At 39.4% G+C, this 15,104-nt stretch overlaps 1 protein-coding gene and 1 long non-coding RNA gene across 3 annotated transcripts; one reads left to right on the top strand and one right to left on the bottom strand.

Moving 5' to 3' along the window:
• The first annotated feature begins 2,958 nt into the window (after positions 1-2,958).
• LOC115974271 lies at positions 2,959-5,675 on the top strand. 2 transcript variants are annotated; one of them, XR_004087884.1, is made up of 3 exons: positions 2,959-3,308; positions 3,443-3,637; positions 4,865-5,675. It is a non-coding gene; the product is annotated as an uncharacterized LOC115974271 (long non-coding RNA). The 2 variants fall into 2 exon arrangements; XR_004087883.1 differs by having other exon boundaries at positions 2,960-3,308; positions 3,559-3,637.
• A 533-nt stretch (positions 5,676-6,208) lies between these two features.
• LOC115974254 lies at positions 6,209-8,145 on the bottom strand. The gene is made up of 3 exons (XM_031094519.1): positions 7,744-8,145; positions 7,347-7,425; positions 6,209-6,444 (listed from the first exon to the last, which is right to left on the bottom strand). The coding sequence occupies exons 1-3, from the start codon at positions 7,994-7,996 to the stop codon at positions 6,357-6,359; spliced, it is 420 nt and encodes a 139-aa protein (XP_030950379.1). The 5' UTR covers positions 7,997-8,145; the 3' UTR covers positions 6,209-6,356.
• Positions 8,146-15,104: the final 6,959 nt, after the last annotated feature.

Genomic DNA, 15,104 nt, shown 5'->3' with positions numbered 1-15,104 from the left:
TAGCAAAATAATTTTTGAATGTGTGAATAGTATCGTGGGACCCATTTTTAATATTTTTTAATGCGTGAACAGTAATAAACAGTGCTGCTACAGTGCTTATTGTCCCTAGAACACATGAAGTGAGGAAAAAAGAAAAAAAAAAAAAAAAGGTCACCACTCCCCGTCCTAAGCGCCAAAACACGCTCGATGTCAGCAGTAAAGAAACAGACAGGTTCATCCTGTCCCCTCCCATCGATGGGGCCTTCGTGAATCTTTCCGCTTAGTCGAGCAACCATTGCCTTCTTGTCTTACAGCGTTACCCGATACCACCAAGGAAGATCGATGAGCTATCCTCGGCACCGTTCCTGCGCTAGCAGGGGAATGAGGGCGCTGTAAAGTTCAATGGTCACTTATGCAATTATGCTTTTTCGAGTTTTGAGCTTAACTCCTTAATAAAACCCCAGGTAAACTAAGGAGCTTAATTGCTCTAAATCCCCCTGAGGGGTACTTTAGGGGGGTAACAGTCCATAAATGAGCTATGAGTTCTGAGCTATGAGTTAATAGAGTCCTAGTAGGAATACCAATGAGCTAACACCTTAAAACAGCTCTCACTTAGCCCTTTCCTTTATCAATAATAGGGCTTTTCTTGAGCTCTTCTTAAGGAATACAACTCCTATGGAGCTAACTGTTTTACTATCCCCTTACGGGAGGGTAAACCATACCCTCCCCCTCCTAGAGCGAGGCTGTTACCGCTCTAGTTCACCACCGGTCTAGGCAAAAGGGAACCTTGAAAGAGCCTGTGTTAAAAGGAAAAAAAAAAAAAAAAAAAAAAAAAAAAGGAAAAACACAGCTTGGATTCAGCGGAAAACGCTGAATCCAAATGGTAGTAACACAAGGTGGTGAAAAAACACAAGCATCCATAAGTCTATGACCACCCACAATAAAGGAAATGATGATCTTTGGACTCCATTTGGATTTGCACAACAGCACCGATCCACGATAAATTATTCCATATTTTTATCTCAAATTATGTATTGTTAAAATTTACCATGCACTACAGTTCCATTAAAACAAAGAAATGGTTAAGTAATCTATGTGTGACCTCTCCACTAATCTATACTAGCATTCATCTAATGTATATAAAATAAATTACTCTCATATTTACATATTTAGTGTGCATTTGGAACACATGTTTTCCGTGTATTTTTATGTTTTGTTAAAAAACAGTGGGTCCCGTGTACTATTTACGAGACTCACAAATACTTTTTTCAGGCAAAAAAAATTTAAAATCAGGTCCTACGACATTTTTCACACATTTAAAAATTATTTTATTACAATATTTTCAGTTTTCTAATTTTTAATAATAAGCGGTATTTAAATATATTCTTAATCTAACTTTTTTTTTTATTAATCTTTAATCTTACTTTTATGCTATATTGTGATGGATTATAAATTTTCTTTGTTTTATGCCCAATTCCCAAGGAAATTAAAAGATACAAAATGGGCCGATTGTCAATCCGAGGTGACAAACCCTGAAGAGATCCAGTCCAACAAGGCGTGAAGTGAAGCAAACAAAAAAACAAAAGAGAAGAATATAAAAGCATAGTCCTAGAGAATGACTTACGCGAGAATTTTCTGGGCCTTGAAGTCACACAAAGAAAAGAAAAGGAAAAAAGAACCAAATAACAGGAAGTTTAAAAGTGGGCTTGTGATCTTATTCTTATATTTGTCAGTGGGCTTCCCTTTTTTACGAGATCAAGGAGTTGAAGACTTTTGGGCCACTTCGGGGTCTTGTGAGAGACAGACTTGAAGTTGATGTTGGCGTGTGTGAGATTATATAAATTGAGAGCGTACAGAAACACAGTTTTTTTTTTTTTTTTGCTCTAAATAGAATTTTACTTTGGCCGTCTAGCTTAATTTAAGTGTATATAAGTGTACAATTCCCTCTTAGAGACTTAAATCTCAACTCTTATACTCCTAAGCTAAGGGTGCGCGGTGGTAGAAATGCAGAAGTTTTAAGGGTTCTTTTGTTGGGGTGAAACGTGGAGAAGAAAAAATGGAGAAGAGAAAAGTTGAGAGAAAATTGATTTTGAGTGTTTGGTTAGAGAGAGGAAAATGATAAAAAATTGGTAGGACTAAGGTGTTTTGTCTCCTGACCCACCTAAGTGTCGTGACCATAATGATACTCTATTTGTTGGGCCTAAGCTTACAGAAGCAGAGGACCTGGATGAGTCATGACTATGCACTAGCCCTATCCAGGACACTAGTGAGCATGAGCCGAGAGCATGAAGTTATTTCTCAAGCGCTTCCCATTGCAAGATTCAAACCTGAGACCTCCACCTCTCAAGCTCTTAGGAGTAAGCCCATGACCACTAGACCAATCACTCCTCTGGTAATTAAATGGTTGAATTCGTTTGGAATACTTAATGAGTGTTTGGATCTGGATGAAATGCACTTTTTGCATTTTGCCTTCTTTTTTTTTTTTTTTCCTGCACGCATTTATGCTTTAGGGGACAAAAGCATTGTTCATGCACTGTTGAGTACTGTTCATGCACCGTTTAGCATTGTTCACAGGTTAAAAAATATTAAAATAGGTCCTACGGTACTATTCACACATTTAAAAATTATTTGCTACAGTATTTTCAATTTTCAATTTTCAGTTTTCAGTTTTAGTAAAAATAAGTTGTATCCAAACGGACCCTTAATGTATCGTACATAATTTACTATATCTAAATTTTATCCTATATTTATTTGGGCGATGGGAGCTCTTAATTAGCCACATTTAATTTACCTAAAGCTAAGCACTGACATCTTGCATGCGTATTGCAATAGGGGGTCATCCCAATGCAAGACCAGCTACAACAATTCCTAACGGATCCAGATCCTCTCCATTTCCCCTTGAAATGGAGAGGGTCCAGTTCACGGTGGAGATTTGTTTGAAAATTATCAAGGGCCAAAAACGTGCCACATCATTTAAAATGTAAACACCACACTTAACCCTAGTTAAACATTTAAACTACTTTAACTCAGGTTAAACACTTAAACTAGAGGCACTCAACCGGACAAACCACTGAAAATGTTTCAGACTCTCTTTCAAACTCTCTCTCACCAAACCCATATGAAAATTTCAAACTCTCTTCTCCAAGGATTTTCTCTCTGCATCCCACGTTCCTCAGTGTCGCCGGTGCCACCAGCCATCGTGCCAAGCCACCGTTGTTGCATGGGCTATGTCTTACACCAACCTAGCATCAGCGGAAAGTGCCGCCCACTTGCAGGCATAGGCACTACCCAGCATCACCGGACTGCTCCGCTAGAACAGTCACTGCCTAGTAAGTTTCTCTCTCTAATTTTTTTTATTGATAACCTCTGTTTGGTTGCTGAAAAAATGAAGGGAAAAAGAACTATGATACCGCTATTTTTGATTGATTTATTGGTGCTAAATATGGTTTTTTTTTTTTTTTAGCTTTTGGTTTTGAGCTTGGTGGGGTGTTTCAGATTTGGGGGATTTATGGATTGTTTTGATCTAAATTTGTTCTAAAAGCAATGGGATTTATGTTTTGATCTCTGTGTTTGTGAAAGAACCATGTACTCCTCGAGAGGGAGCAATGCGTTTGGGCAGCAACCGTATGCGGCTCAATTGGCTGTGTATGGCGCTAGTGTAAGTTTCTTTTCTGTTTATCAAAGCAAAAATTTTTATCTTTAGTTGTGTTTTGAACAAGAGTTTTGTAGGTGTAATGTGGGAAATATGCAGGGATAGGAATAATTGCATATATAATGGTGTGGCGGTATTGGTTATCGAGCTGAATTTGTTGTTTTTTGAGATCATTGTTTGAGTGGTTGTGTATTATTGGAACTAGTAATACCCATTTAATTGTAGGCCTTATAGACCCTCTATATTGTTCAGATTTGGGGGATTTATGGATTGTTTTGATCTAAATTTGTTCTAAAAGCAGTGGGATTTATGGGTTATATTTTTTATTCCATGCCCAAGTTTCTTGAGACTAGGATAAAAAACAGTTATGGATTGTTTTGATCTGAATTTGTTCTAAAAGCAATGGTTTCCTTTTTTGTGCTATATTTTTTCAGTGGTTGGTTTTGAGTTTATAGATTGAAATCAGCAGGTGGTGTTTCAGCTTTGTTATGGGTTGTTTCAATCTGAATTTGTTACTAAAATTATTTTAGTATTTGATTTTTTTTTTCTCTGCTTTGCCTAATTCCGAACTCTTGCTCCTCATCATTATGACAAATATGGTCATTAACTTTTACCATTTTAGCTTATAAGCTGAATTAAACCTTTGACTTTCAAATTAACTTGTCAATGTCAACACCTTTAGGTTCTAATAGGAAGAAGTCAATATGGGGTCAAATGCTCTTTTGAGGTGTAACTCTTCTATGGTATAGAACTGCTTTGTGATATGTTCATTCCATTATCAAATTCTTCTATAAAAAAATTCCACCCTTCCCATACCTTTATCAATTTTACCTCAAGAATGGTTGCTGCAGTTCTTGGCACTAATTCTAAATTTAAGCACTTGGTTAACAATAATGCTTGATGATTGGTTTAATGCAAAACATGCTTCTTTGAACTTCTTTGTGCATTAACAATACTTTTAAGTACCTTGCTGAAATTTATGTCCCTAACATTACTTGTTATCAGTAGTGCTTTGTAGAATTATCATTTAATTTTTTATCACATCAGTTTTGCATCTTGGCATGCTTGAATTTACTCCTACATTATATCATATGCTTTATGTATCATAGCTATTTATCATGGTTGAGTATGTGAATCACTTATAGTTTGTTATAATGTATTTGCTATATGTTTAGAACTTTCATTTGATGGTATGTATTTTTGTCATAATGCATTTGATTTTTATTTTTATAGAAAATGAGTTGAAGCAGCTAGCAGCCATCTATTAAAAGTCTGAAGAGAAGGGTACAGAGCAGTGGTGACATAATCAAGCTCGACATAATCAAGCTCATCCTTGTACCCCCTCCTTCGTGGTAGATGGAATATGGAATTTAAGAAACAGAGCTGTTTTCCAAGGCGAGAAAGTTAACATTCGTGAAGCCTGCTTGCGGATTCAAAGCAGAATCATAGAGTTCCGTACTGTAATCCAGGCAGCCAACAAAGCTCATTGCGCATCTTCATCCCAGGTTTGGAAGCCACCCTTGACTAGGTTCGTCAGGCTAAATGTGGATGCTGCAACTGGACCATCAAGAACTGCACTAGCAGTAGTAGCAAGGAACTCCCTCGGCGAGGTGATCAAAGTTTGGGCTAAACCTCACCATAGCTGCACCCCCATCCAAGTAGAAGCAAGTGCAAGGCAGTCAACCTAGCCTCTAATGAAGGGTGGAAACAAGTAATCATAGAGAGCGATTCCAAGATGTGTATGGATTTACTGTCTGACAATCCTTTTGTGCCTAACTGGGCCATCAGCAATGATATTGTTAATATCCTAAACTCTGCATCAGTTTTTCTTAGTTACTCTTTTGTTTGGGTCCGTAGGTCTTGTAATTTTGCAGCACATAATGCTGCAAAGCTAGCTTTGAATTCTGCATTACCTTTGTGATTTGACAAGGAGAATCTACCTGAGGTTATCCTCTTTGCTTGTGTGGTAGACTCCTATGCTGTAGTATCTTCTTTTTCGTATGAATGACATTGAAGTTTAGCAAAAAAAAAAAAAAAAAAAAAAGAAGTCAAGTGCAAGATATATGCAAAGCTTCATGTACCAAATTTTACACACTTGTTATCAAGAAAAGGTTTTGAAGTATTCCATGACCGATTGAAGACAACAAATTTTGAAGCTAGCAAGGCTAATTTTTCAGTTTTAGTAAAGATTTAGATTTGATATATTCTTAGCTTGTAGGACAACTTTGACAAGTGTGTGCATAATTTGTAGTAGCATTTGGATAGTTTTCATAGTTGGCTTATGAAGGTACTCATATATGTTGGTTTATTATATGTACATGTTTGAGTAGTTTTTAGTCAATCATTGTTCATAAATGTGACAAGTTATTTTCCCTTGAAGCATTGCAACTATGTATGTACTTGTGCATGACAAATTTTCCCATTTATGCGTTGTTTTATAGAAACCATAAACAATGGAATTTGTACCACATACATGACTACAAGGTCAAAGTATCATAAAAAATAGAGCAATTGCTTCAAATTGATCAATTTTGATGTCGAATGAAATTTGATCCAATAGAGTAGACAAGAAAGGAATATAATAAAAAATGAACAAATTTTATTAAAATGACATAACAAGAATTCCATTGAAATATACACTTTAATTACATGATTATAATAACATGAAATTTCTACAATTGTTGTGCCTATTGCTTGACTACACATTCCACCTCTTGCTTCTTGACTATACATTCCATCCAAAGTCCACAACTTTCAATCTTAGCTTGATCACTTCGACTTGCCTCATGTTAAACAACTTGCCCATTCCATTCCTACAAAGGACAATTTACACACACCCAATTCTGCAATCAGTGGCATGACAGGGAAAACAAAGAGACACTCACAATACATTTCCTAAACCTTTCATAATAGAGTGAACAATTAAAAATAAAATCAAAATCCATGGAAAAGCACATACATTTACATAACAGTGTGATAAAAAAAAATACCCACAAACCAAAAAAATGGAACCAAGCATTCTAATAACCACAGCATAAAACACACACAGATAATTCTGCACTTGGTGTTTCTCCTAGAACCATGCCTTTCTTTTATGTTGTCATTTTCATGTCTTTTTTCTTAACTTATGCAAAGCATTTGCATATGGAGTATTTTCCAATAATTAATTCTTCACTCATCCTTTATCTTAAACTAGCTTTGCTTCTGCCGTTTATTCTAAAAAAAAATTAGCTTTGCTTATGCTTTTCCTTTTTGTGTTTTTTATCCTAGTCTCAAGAAACTTGGGCGTAGTATCAAAAATATAACTCATAAATCCCATTGCTTTTAGAACAAATTCAGATCAAAACAATCCATAACTGTTTTTTATCCTAGTCTCAAGAAACTTGGGCATGGAATAAAAAATATAACCCATAAATCCCATTGCTTTTAGAACAAATTTAGATCAAAACAATCCATAAATCCCCCAAATCTGAACAATATAGAGGGTCTATAAGGCCTACAATTAAATGGGTATTACTAATTCCAATAATACACAACCACTCAAACAATGATCTCAAAAAACAACAAATTCAGCTCGATAACCAATAACGCCACTCCATTATATATGCAATTATTCCTATCCCTGCATATTTCCCACATTACACCTACAAAACTCTTGTTCAAAACACAACTAAAGATAAAAATTTTTGCTTTGATAAACAGAAAAGAAACTTACACTAGCGCCATACGCAGCCGATTGAGCCGCATACGATTGCTGCCCAAACGCATTGCTCCCTCTCGAGGAGTACATGGTTCTTTCACAAACACAGAGATCAAAACATAAATCCCATTGCTTTTAGAACAAATTTAGATCAAAACAATCCATAAATCCCCCAAATCTGAAACACCCCACCAAGCTCAAAACCAAAAGCTAAAAAAAAAAAAAAAAATTAAAACACACACAAACGCAAAGAAACCGTTCTATCAACAACAAAACAAAAAAAAAAAAAAAAAAACCATATTTAGCACCAATAAATCAATCAAAAATAGCGGTATCATAGTTCTTTTTCCCTTCATTTTTTCAGCAACCAAATAGAGGTTATCAATAAAAAAAATTAGAGAGAGAAACTTACTGGGCAGTGACTGTTCTAGCGGAGCATTCCGGTGATGCTGGGTAGTGCCTATGCCTGCACGAGGGCGGCACTTTCCGCTGATGCTAGGTTGGTGTAAGACATAGCCCACGCAACAACGGTGGCTTGGCACGATGGTTGGTGGCACCGGCAACACTGAGGAATGTGGGATGCAGAGAGAAAATCCTTGGAGAAGAGAGTTTGAAATTTTCATATGGGTTTGGTGAGAGAGAGTTTGAAAGAGAGTCTGAAACATTTTCAGTGGTTTGTCCGATTGAGTGCCTCTAGTTTAAGTGTTTAACCTGAGTTAAAGTAGTTTAAATGTTTAACTGGGGTTAAGTGTGGTGTTTACATTTTAAATGATGTGGCACGTTTTTGGCCCTTGATAATTTTTAAACAAATCTCCACCGTGAACTGGACCTCTCCATTTCAAGGGGAAATGGAGAGGATCCGGATCCATTCCTAACATGGTGGAGCAAAACTTGATTGATAAAATTTTGGTCCAAAAGTCTTTCTTCTTCTTCTTCTTCTTGGAGGCTAGTTTCAATTCCAATGACCTATTCAACATTTCAACCTACTTCATCCCTTCTAATTCACCAAAGCGTGACCCATGACATAAGGGAAAGAAAGAGAGGATAAAGGTGACAAGGTTGTCCCCTTGGCGCCAGCCTTCCCGATTCTTAATAAGTTTTTTGGGTTTATTTAAATCTCTAGAGCGTTCTACATGATTTCTCTTAGAAAACAATGTATTCCAAATGGAATTTTCACAAACACACAATTAATGGAAAGTTATCAAAGGATGCAATATTGACAAGACTTTTTTCTCTCATAAAAAAAAAAAAATCTTGATTAACTTTATTCAATTCAACCATTTTGTTAGTGTCCCTCAAAAAAATTGTGCAATTAATAACTCCTAAAGCCATGTAGTTTTTATTTTTTTTTAATATTTCTTTGAGTTAAAAAACATAAAAATAAAAAATAAATAAATTTTGAAGTTTTTTTTATTAAAGAAAAAAAAAACCCTTACTTTTTGAAAAAAAAAACCCTTACTTTTTCATCTGTTTAGTTTTAAACCTACATAACAATTATAAACAATTCCCTACAAAAAATCAGAAATTTAAGCCAAAACTTTGCCCTAAATTAACCTACACAACTAGTGCAACGAGAGATTGACAAAAAGTTGAAAGGATTGATTTTGAAAAAAATGATTTGATCGTGATTCAACTGATCAATTTCTGTCAAAATTAATCATGCTCAACTCTCATGAGAGCTGAGATCATCAAAATCAATCACAATTAAACAAATTTAATTGTATAAACATTTTTTTTTTCAGAAGAAAACAATATTTTAATATATTTATATATATATATATATATATATACCAGTGGCGGAGCCAGGAATTTAGGTCAAGAGGGGCAAAATTAAAAGACAAAATTGAAAGTAAAAAATTAATCTAAAAAAATTAATCAATATTAATAACAAAATAAATGAACGACTATATGATAATGTAATTGTCATACAGAATCTAACATAAAATGTAAACTTTAATTTATTTTTTTACACCTAGCTTATTTTACTCAATCGCCTTCGACGATTTTTCATATTTTGAAACCGCTACATGATTTCTTCACACTCAATAGTCTTGAATATATCTTTCTCAATATATGTGACTAAATAATCATTCATCCACTGATCTCTTATTCAATTGCGTAATCGATTTTTAATTATGTTCATTGCCGAAAAAGCTCTTTCAACAATAGCTATTGTAACTGGTAAGATCATTGTCAAAGTCACTAATGGATATGAAACATCTTTTTTTTTTTTTTAATCACTACCAAGTGAGACCCATGGTTTTATATTATAGTTGTATTTTTTTTTTTTTTTTTTTTTTTTTTTTTTTTTTTTTAAGTCTATCAAGCTACTGTGTAGTGTGTTCAGACTCCTATCCTATTCAATGTTGAGATTTTTTTTTTTTAATCATTACTAAGTGGACCCATTAGTTTTATTATATATTAGAATTGTAGTAGGAGGAGAAGTCTCCTGAGCAAAGGTACGGTGAATTGATAATTTTTTTTTTTTTTTGTCTTTTGTGTCAAGGGGGGGCAAATAAGGCATTTTAGGTCCTTAAAATATTATTAGTAAAAAAAATTCAAAGTTCAGAGGGGGCACATGCCCCCCCTCGCCCCCCCTTCTCTCCGCCCCTGATATATACACACACATACAAGAGCATGGAAGAATTATAATAACATGACTAATGGAAAGGCTTGTTTCCAAACACTAGGTAATATTTAAGGCCACCATCCAAAATTTTGAACTTTAGAATACAAAATTAAAATGATCCCAAACTTTAAGGTTATAATTGCAATTTAGTCTTTATTAGAAATTGGTTATAGTGTAAATATACTCGAAAAAAAAAATGGAAGTTCTAATAAGCTGCACGTAAGCATATAAGATAAAAAGATAAAAGAATAACCTTCTAGGTATGTAAATGTACACAAGCAAATCAATGCATAAAATAATTTCTTTGTCACTGGACTAGAATGAGATAGATGGCATATGAATGGTGAAGCTCACCCCTTTCAAATTAAATGTAAAAAAAAAAAAAAAAAAACCATGTGGTTCCTAGTGAGAATCATTGTTGTCTACACTAGCCCTTATTTATGTGTGTGTTGTAGTGAATTTTGCTTTCAATTTTTATTTATTTATAAATTTGGATAGTTTTTAATTTGTAAATTTGGGATGATTTCTTGGGGTTAAAGTAAAAATATTAGGTCAATTTTAATCACAATTCATGCAATAGTAGGGTATTAATTGTTGATGTGGGTACCTAAGGCATGCTTAGGCATGCTTGGCAACGTCCTAGGCATGCTTGCAACGTCCTCAGCCGTCCTCGGCATGCCTTGCAACGTCCTAGGCATGCTTGACAACGTCCTTGGCCGACCTAGGCATGCTTTGCAACGTCCTAGGCGTCCCACATCGAAGGAAAACCCCCCCACTTTCTGCCTTATAAGCTGTGAAGCAAAGGGAGTAGTGTACCACCAAGCATCTCTGTGATCACAAGAGCTTGGTGGTACACTACTCCCTTTGCTTCACAGCTTATAAGGCAGAAAGTGGGGGGGTTTTCCTTCGATGTGGGACGCCTAGGACGTTGCAAGCATGCCTAGGTCGGCCAAGGACGTTGTCAAGCATGCCTAGGACGTTGCAAAGCATGCCGAGGACGTTGCAAGGCATGCTTGCAACGTCCTCGGCCGGCATGCCTTGCAACGTCCGCCTATGCTGACAACGTCCTTGGCCGACCTACATGCGAAGGAAAACCCCCCCACTTTCTGCCTTATAAGCTGTGAAGCAAAGGGAGTAGTGTACCACCAAGCATCTCTGTGATCACAAGAGACTTGGTGGTACACTACTCCCTTTGCTTCACAGCTTATAAGGCAGAAAGTGGGGGGGTTTTCCTTCGATGTGGGACGCCTAGGACGTTGCAAGGCATGCCTAGGTCGGCCAAGGACGTTGTCAAGCATGCCTAGGACGTTGCAAAGCATGCCTAGGACGTTGCAAGGCATGCCGAGGACGGCCGAGGACGTTGCAAGCATGCCTAGGACGTTGCCAAGCATGCCTAAGGTACCTACAGTTGATATTAATTTTTTACTTATTCACATTAATTAACATAAATATTTTTAGCATGTTTAGTGTTGATATTTGTAGGGGCGGTTTTTGAGGCCTAGGCCTAGCAAGTAAGTGGTTCTGGCCCAAAAGTCCCCAGACAATGAATTTGTAGAGAGCGGGTTACAGAACTAGGGCTAAACGAAGTGAACGTCAGTTAGAAGTATGCCATGTAGCATATTGAACGTGAGAGCATTCCATTTTTTAGTTCACAGGGTATCAATCCGAGGAGACATATAAGTGCACCTCTTGCTCTTGGTCACGGACTACAGAATTCTTTCACCTCTTTCTTTCTCTCTCTTTATTTTTTCTCCCTTCTTTGATCCCCTTTTCATGGGGATTTCCTTCTCTTATATAGCACCCCCAAATTGATAAGGGCCCTACACTTGTTAACCATTTGGGTTTTCACTTGAGTGTCTGTCCCATCGGACATCCACCCTATCTTTCTGTGAGTTGCACTGGCCAAGGTAACACTATTCACCTGTCTTCTCTACATTAATGCGGCTGGAAAAGTAGCTCCCTTACATTTAATGCGGCAGCTATGGTTGCCTCCTGAACGTCTGGCATTTTCCTCTTGCTTGGGATGGTTCCTCACTGTGTGCAGGGTGTACGTTGGGCTCCCATTTGGTGGGTCCGAGGAGGCATTCCTCCTCAGAGGCCCCTTAAATAAGTTCGGCCCAACAGGATTGGGTTGGAAACCTTTTGGCCCCGTTTTCCCCTCTTGTCATGGCTAGACTCCGCGCGGGGCCCAAAGCCCACTGTTGACTTGTAAATTTCACCACTACAATAACCCCTCAAAATTCCGGCTCCTTCTTTCTCGTCCGAGGAGGAAGGGCGGGATTTTGACATTCATAAGACTATTTACTGTGGATTCATGCTTCACCCGTGCGGCGGTATGCTTCCCACGTGACTCATTAACGACGGAGGTGTTTAATGACCCAGGAGGTGCTAATTATTGCTTTTAGCAGTTTTATATCTTTTTAATCCGACAGCTGGATGTTAGATCAACGGTTGGGACCATTTTCGTTTCCCTAGGCGGGAGTATGTCTGTCCATCTTCTCCCGGATACATAAGATTTTCGAAGGCATTTCCTTCTCATTTTTGGACAAGCATCCAGGCACTCAGAGCACTCCCGCACTTTCCCTTTCAAAGCGTTCAAGCCTTCGCAGTTGTCCCCTTGAAGATTTCCTGCCAGTTCCTCACCCGTAAGTGCGCACTCCTTTTTCCATTGCCCTCTTTCCGGCGTTATTCCTTAAGTAAATCATCTTCGCGTCACCTAGGATTAGGGGGATGGGTAAGCTTGACAAGTTGGTAGATTCCCCGGCCGGTATGGAAGGCTTCAGGGCCAAATACCGTATTCCGCCGGAGGTAGGTCTAGAGTATTGTCATCTGGAGGAGCTCTTTATCAAGAGAAGAACGGGGCAGGTTACCATTCCGGTGATAGCCTTTGTGGAAGAAGGAATGACCATCCCTATGGGGAGGATAACTAGGGATTATTTGCGTGGTCATAGGTTGGCCCCTCACCAATGCGTCGCGAATATGTTTCGGATCCTGGGGTGCATAGAGGTCTTGAACAATCAGATGAACCTCGGCCTTTCATGGCATGATGTGGTTCATCTATATGAACTGCACAGCCTCGGCGACTCATATTACTTGAAGTCCAGGTCCGATGAGGTGAGGTTGATATTCTGTCTTCCTAAGTCCAACAAAGGCTTGAAGGACGACCTTTTGATCATCTCCGGACAGTGGCACGACGGTCTTCACTGCCCAGTCAAGGAAGGAAAACCAGGTGGGGCACCATAGAGTTAGATCCCTTGGAAAGGATTTTAGTTTTGATCTTCCCCCCCCCCCTTTTTTTTTTTTATTTTTATTGTTTCGATTCTGACTTTGTTTGTTTGCCTCCTCAGATTAACATAACCCTCTCCTCGGATCTTGCAGACAAGGCACGTACGACTCCTCGGCTAAGTTTGGTCAACGTCCAGGCACTTAATTTCCTTCTAAGGTCTGAGATTTACGTGAGTGCATACGGACAACTGCGGGCTGCTCCTCTGATTTTGGACTACGTGCCCCTTACTCGTGCTCTAGTGGAGCCCAGCCAAGCAATCAGGGCTGGTAGTCCGTAATTGGCACGGATCGACGTCTCCGTTCCAAGTTTCCTTGCTTCGAGAGATTTACCTCCCGTTCAGCTGCCTGCTTGGCGTGCCTTTCCCGCAGTAGTTGTCCCAACGGAAGAAGCCGGTTCCTCGCACTCGTCCCTTGGAGGATCAGATAGACCAGTTCCACTTCGCTGAGGAGGGAGAGGTGTCGGTCAGGATAGTAGAGCTCTCGGATTCTGATTCAGATTTAGACCGCGCCTCGACAGCCCCTGACCTTGGTTTAGTAACCGCACAAGTTGGTACCAGCCAGGAGCTTGAAGAAGAAGGAATGGACCTGAAATAAAGGTCTGGTCTCAGGGGCCTCCTCTCCAATAGGAATAAAGGGCAGTCCTCCAAGGACGTCCCGAAGGAGCAGCCGTCCTCCAAGGCTCCTCCTCCTCCTCCTCCCACGTCGGATGCGGCATTACAGCCTATACCCAATTTAAGGCGAAAAAGGCCTGTGGGGGAGTTGGAGGAGGGTGAGGTAGGCCAAGAAAAAGCCAAACCTCAAAAAAAGGGCAAAGAGACCAAGGAGCCCAAAGAGAAGAGGACCAAATCCATTGATAGCCAAGACGAGGCGGCTATTCGGAGGGAACAACGAATATGGTCGCCGCGGCTCGAACTGGATGGCGCTCTAATTTCTTGGGATGCAACCTTGTGGGAATCCCAACGACGGGAGGCGTCATTCTTGGCTGAGGCCCTGCAGCAGCCTCTTCTTTTTCCTCGCGACATGAAGGGGCTTCGGGATACTCAGCAACCAGAACTCTTCATGTCGCTGAAGAGGGACATGGCAATGGTAAGCGAAAACTTTTACTATCTCGTTCTCTTGTTATGCATCCATTTATTCACCATTCTCTTTAATTAAGCTTTTATTTTTCTGGCGCAGGTCACTCAGCAAATCTTCGTTGCTGAGGAGTGGGCCAAAAAGGCACGTGAGGACCTTCATAATGAGGCTCAGTCCCGCCGCATTGCCGAGAGGACTACTGGCGACCTCAAGAAGGAAAACGATAGCTTGAGCCATGAAGTAAATGAGGCAAAAAAGGGGCGGGCGAGCGCGGAAGCCGACCTCAAAAATGCCACTAAGCAGGCTGAAGATCTGCGCCTACAGCTCCGCCAGTCCAAGGAAAATCTTGGGACAGAGAAGCAAGCGGTTTTAGATCTCAATGCCGAGCTTGCAAAGGTTAAAGGGGAGGCCCGTCTGGCCAGGGAGGCGACCGAGAAAGCAGTGGCAGCTTCTTATGATCGCGGGGTCAAGGATACTGAGGTCAGGCTGGCCGAGGAGGTGGCTACTATATGCAGGGAATACATTACCCTGTCTTGGGGTGTAGCCTTGGACTGGGCGGCAGTTCCAACGGATTCTGACCTTAGGAAAACCGAGAATATCTTTTTTCCTGAGGACGTTCGTGAAATCCCTGACGAGATCGCGCCTGAAGAGCCTCTCCCAACGAAGGCTTTAGCCTCGGACTCCGCTATGCCTGAAGCTGAGGATGCACAGCCAGCCGTGAAAGACAAGTTGCCCGAGGACAGTCTCTCAATCAGAGAGGTTGTTGCACAGGCCAAGGAGACTGC

The sequence above is a fragment of the Quercus lobata genome, chromosome 1 (genome assembly GCF_001633185.2).
Source record: "Quercus lobata isolate SW786 chromosome 1, ValleyOak3.0 Primary Assembly, whole genome shotgun sequence".
Lineage (NCBI taxonomy): Eukaryota > Viridiplantae > Streptophyta > Magnoliopsida > Fagales > Fagaceae > Quercus > Quercus lobata.
This window is presented reverse-complemented; position numbering and strand designations above follow the sequence as displayed.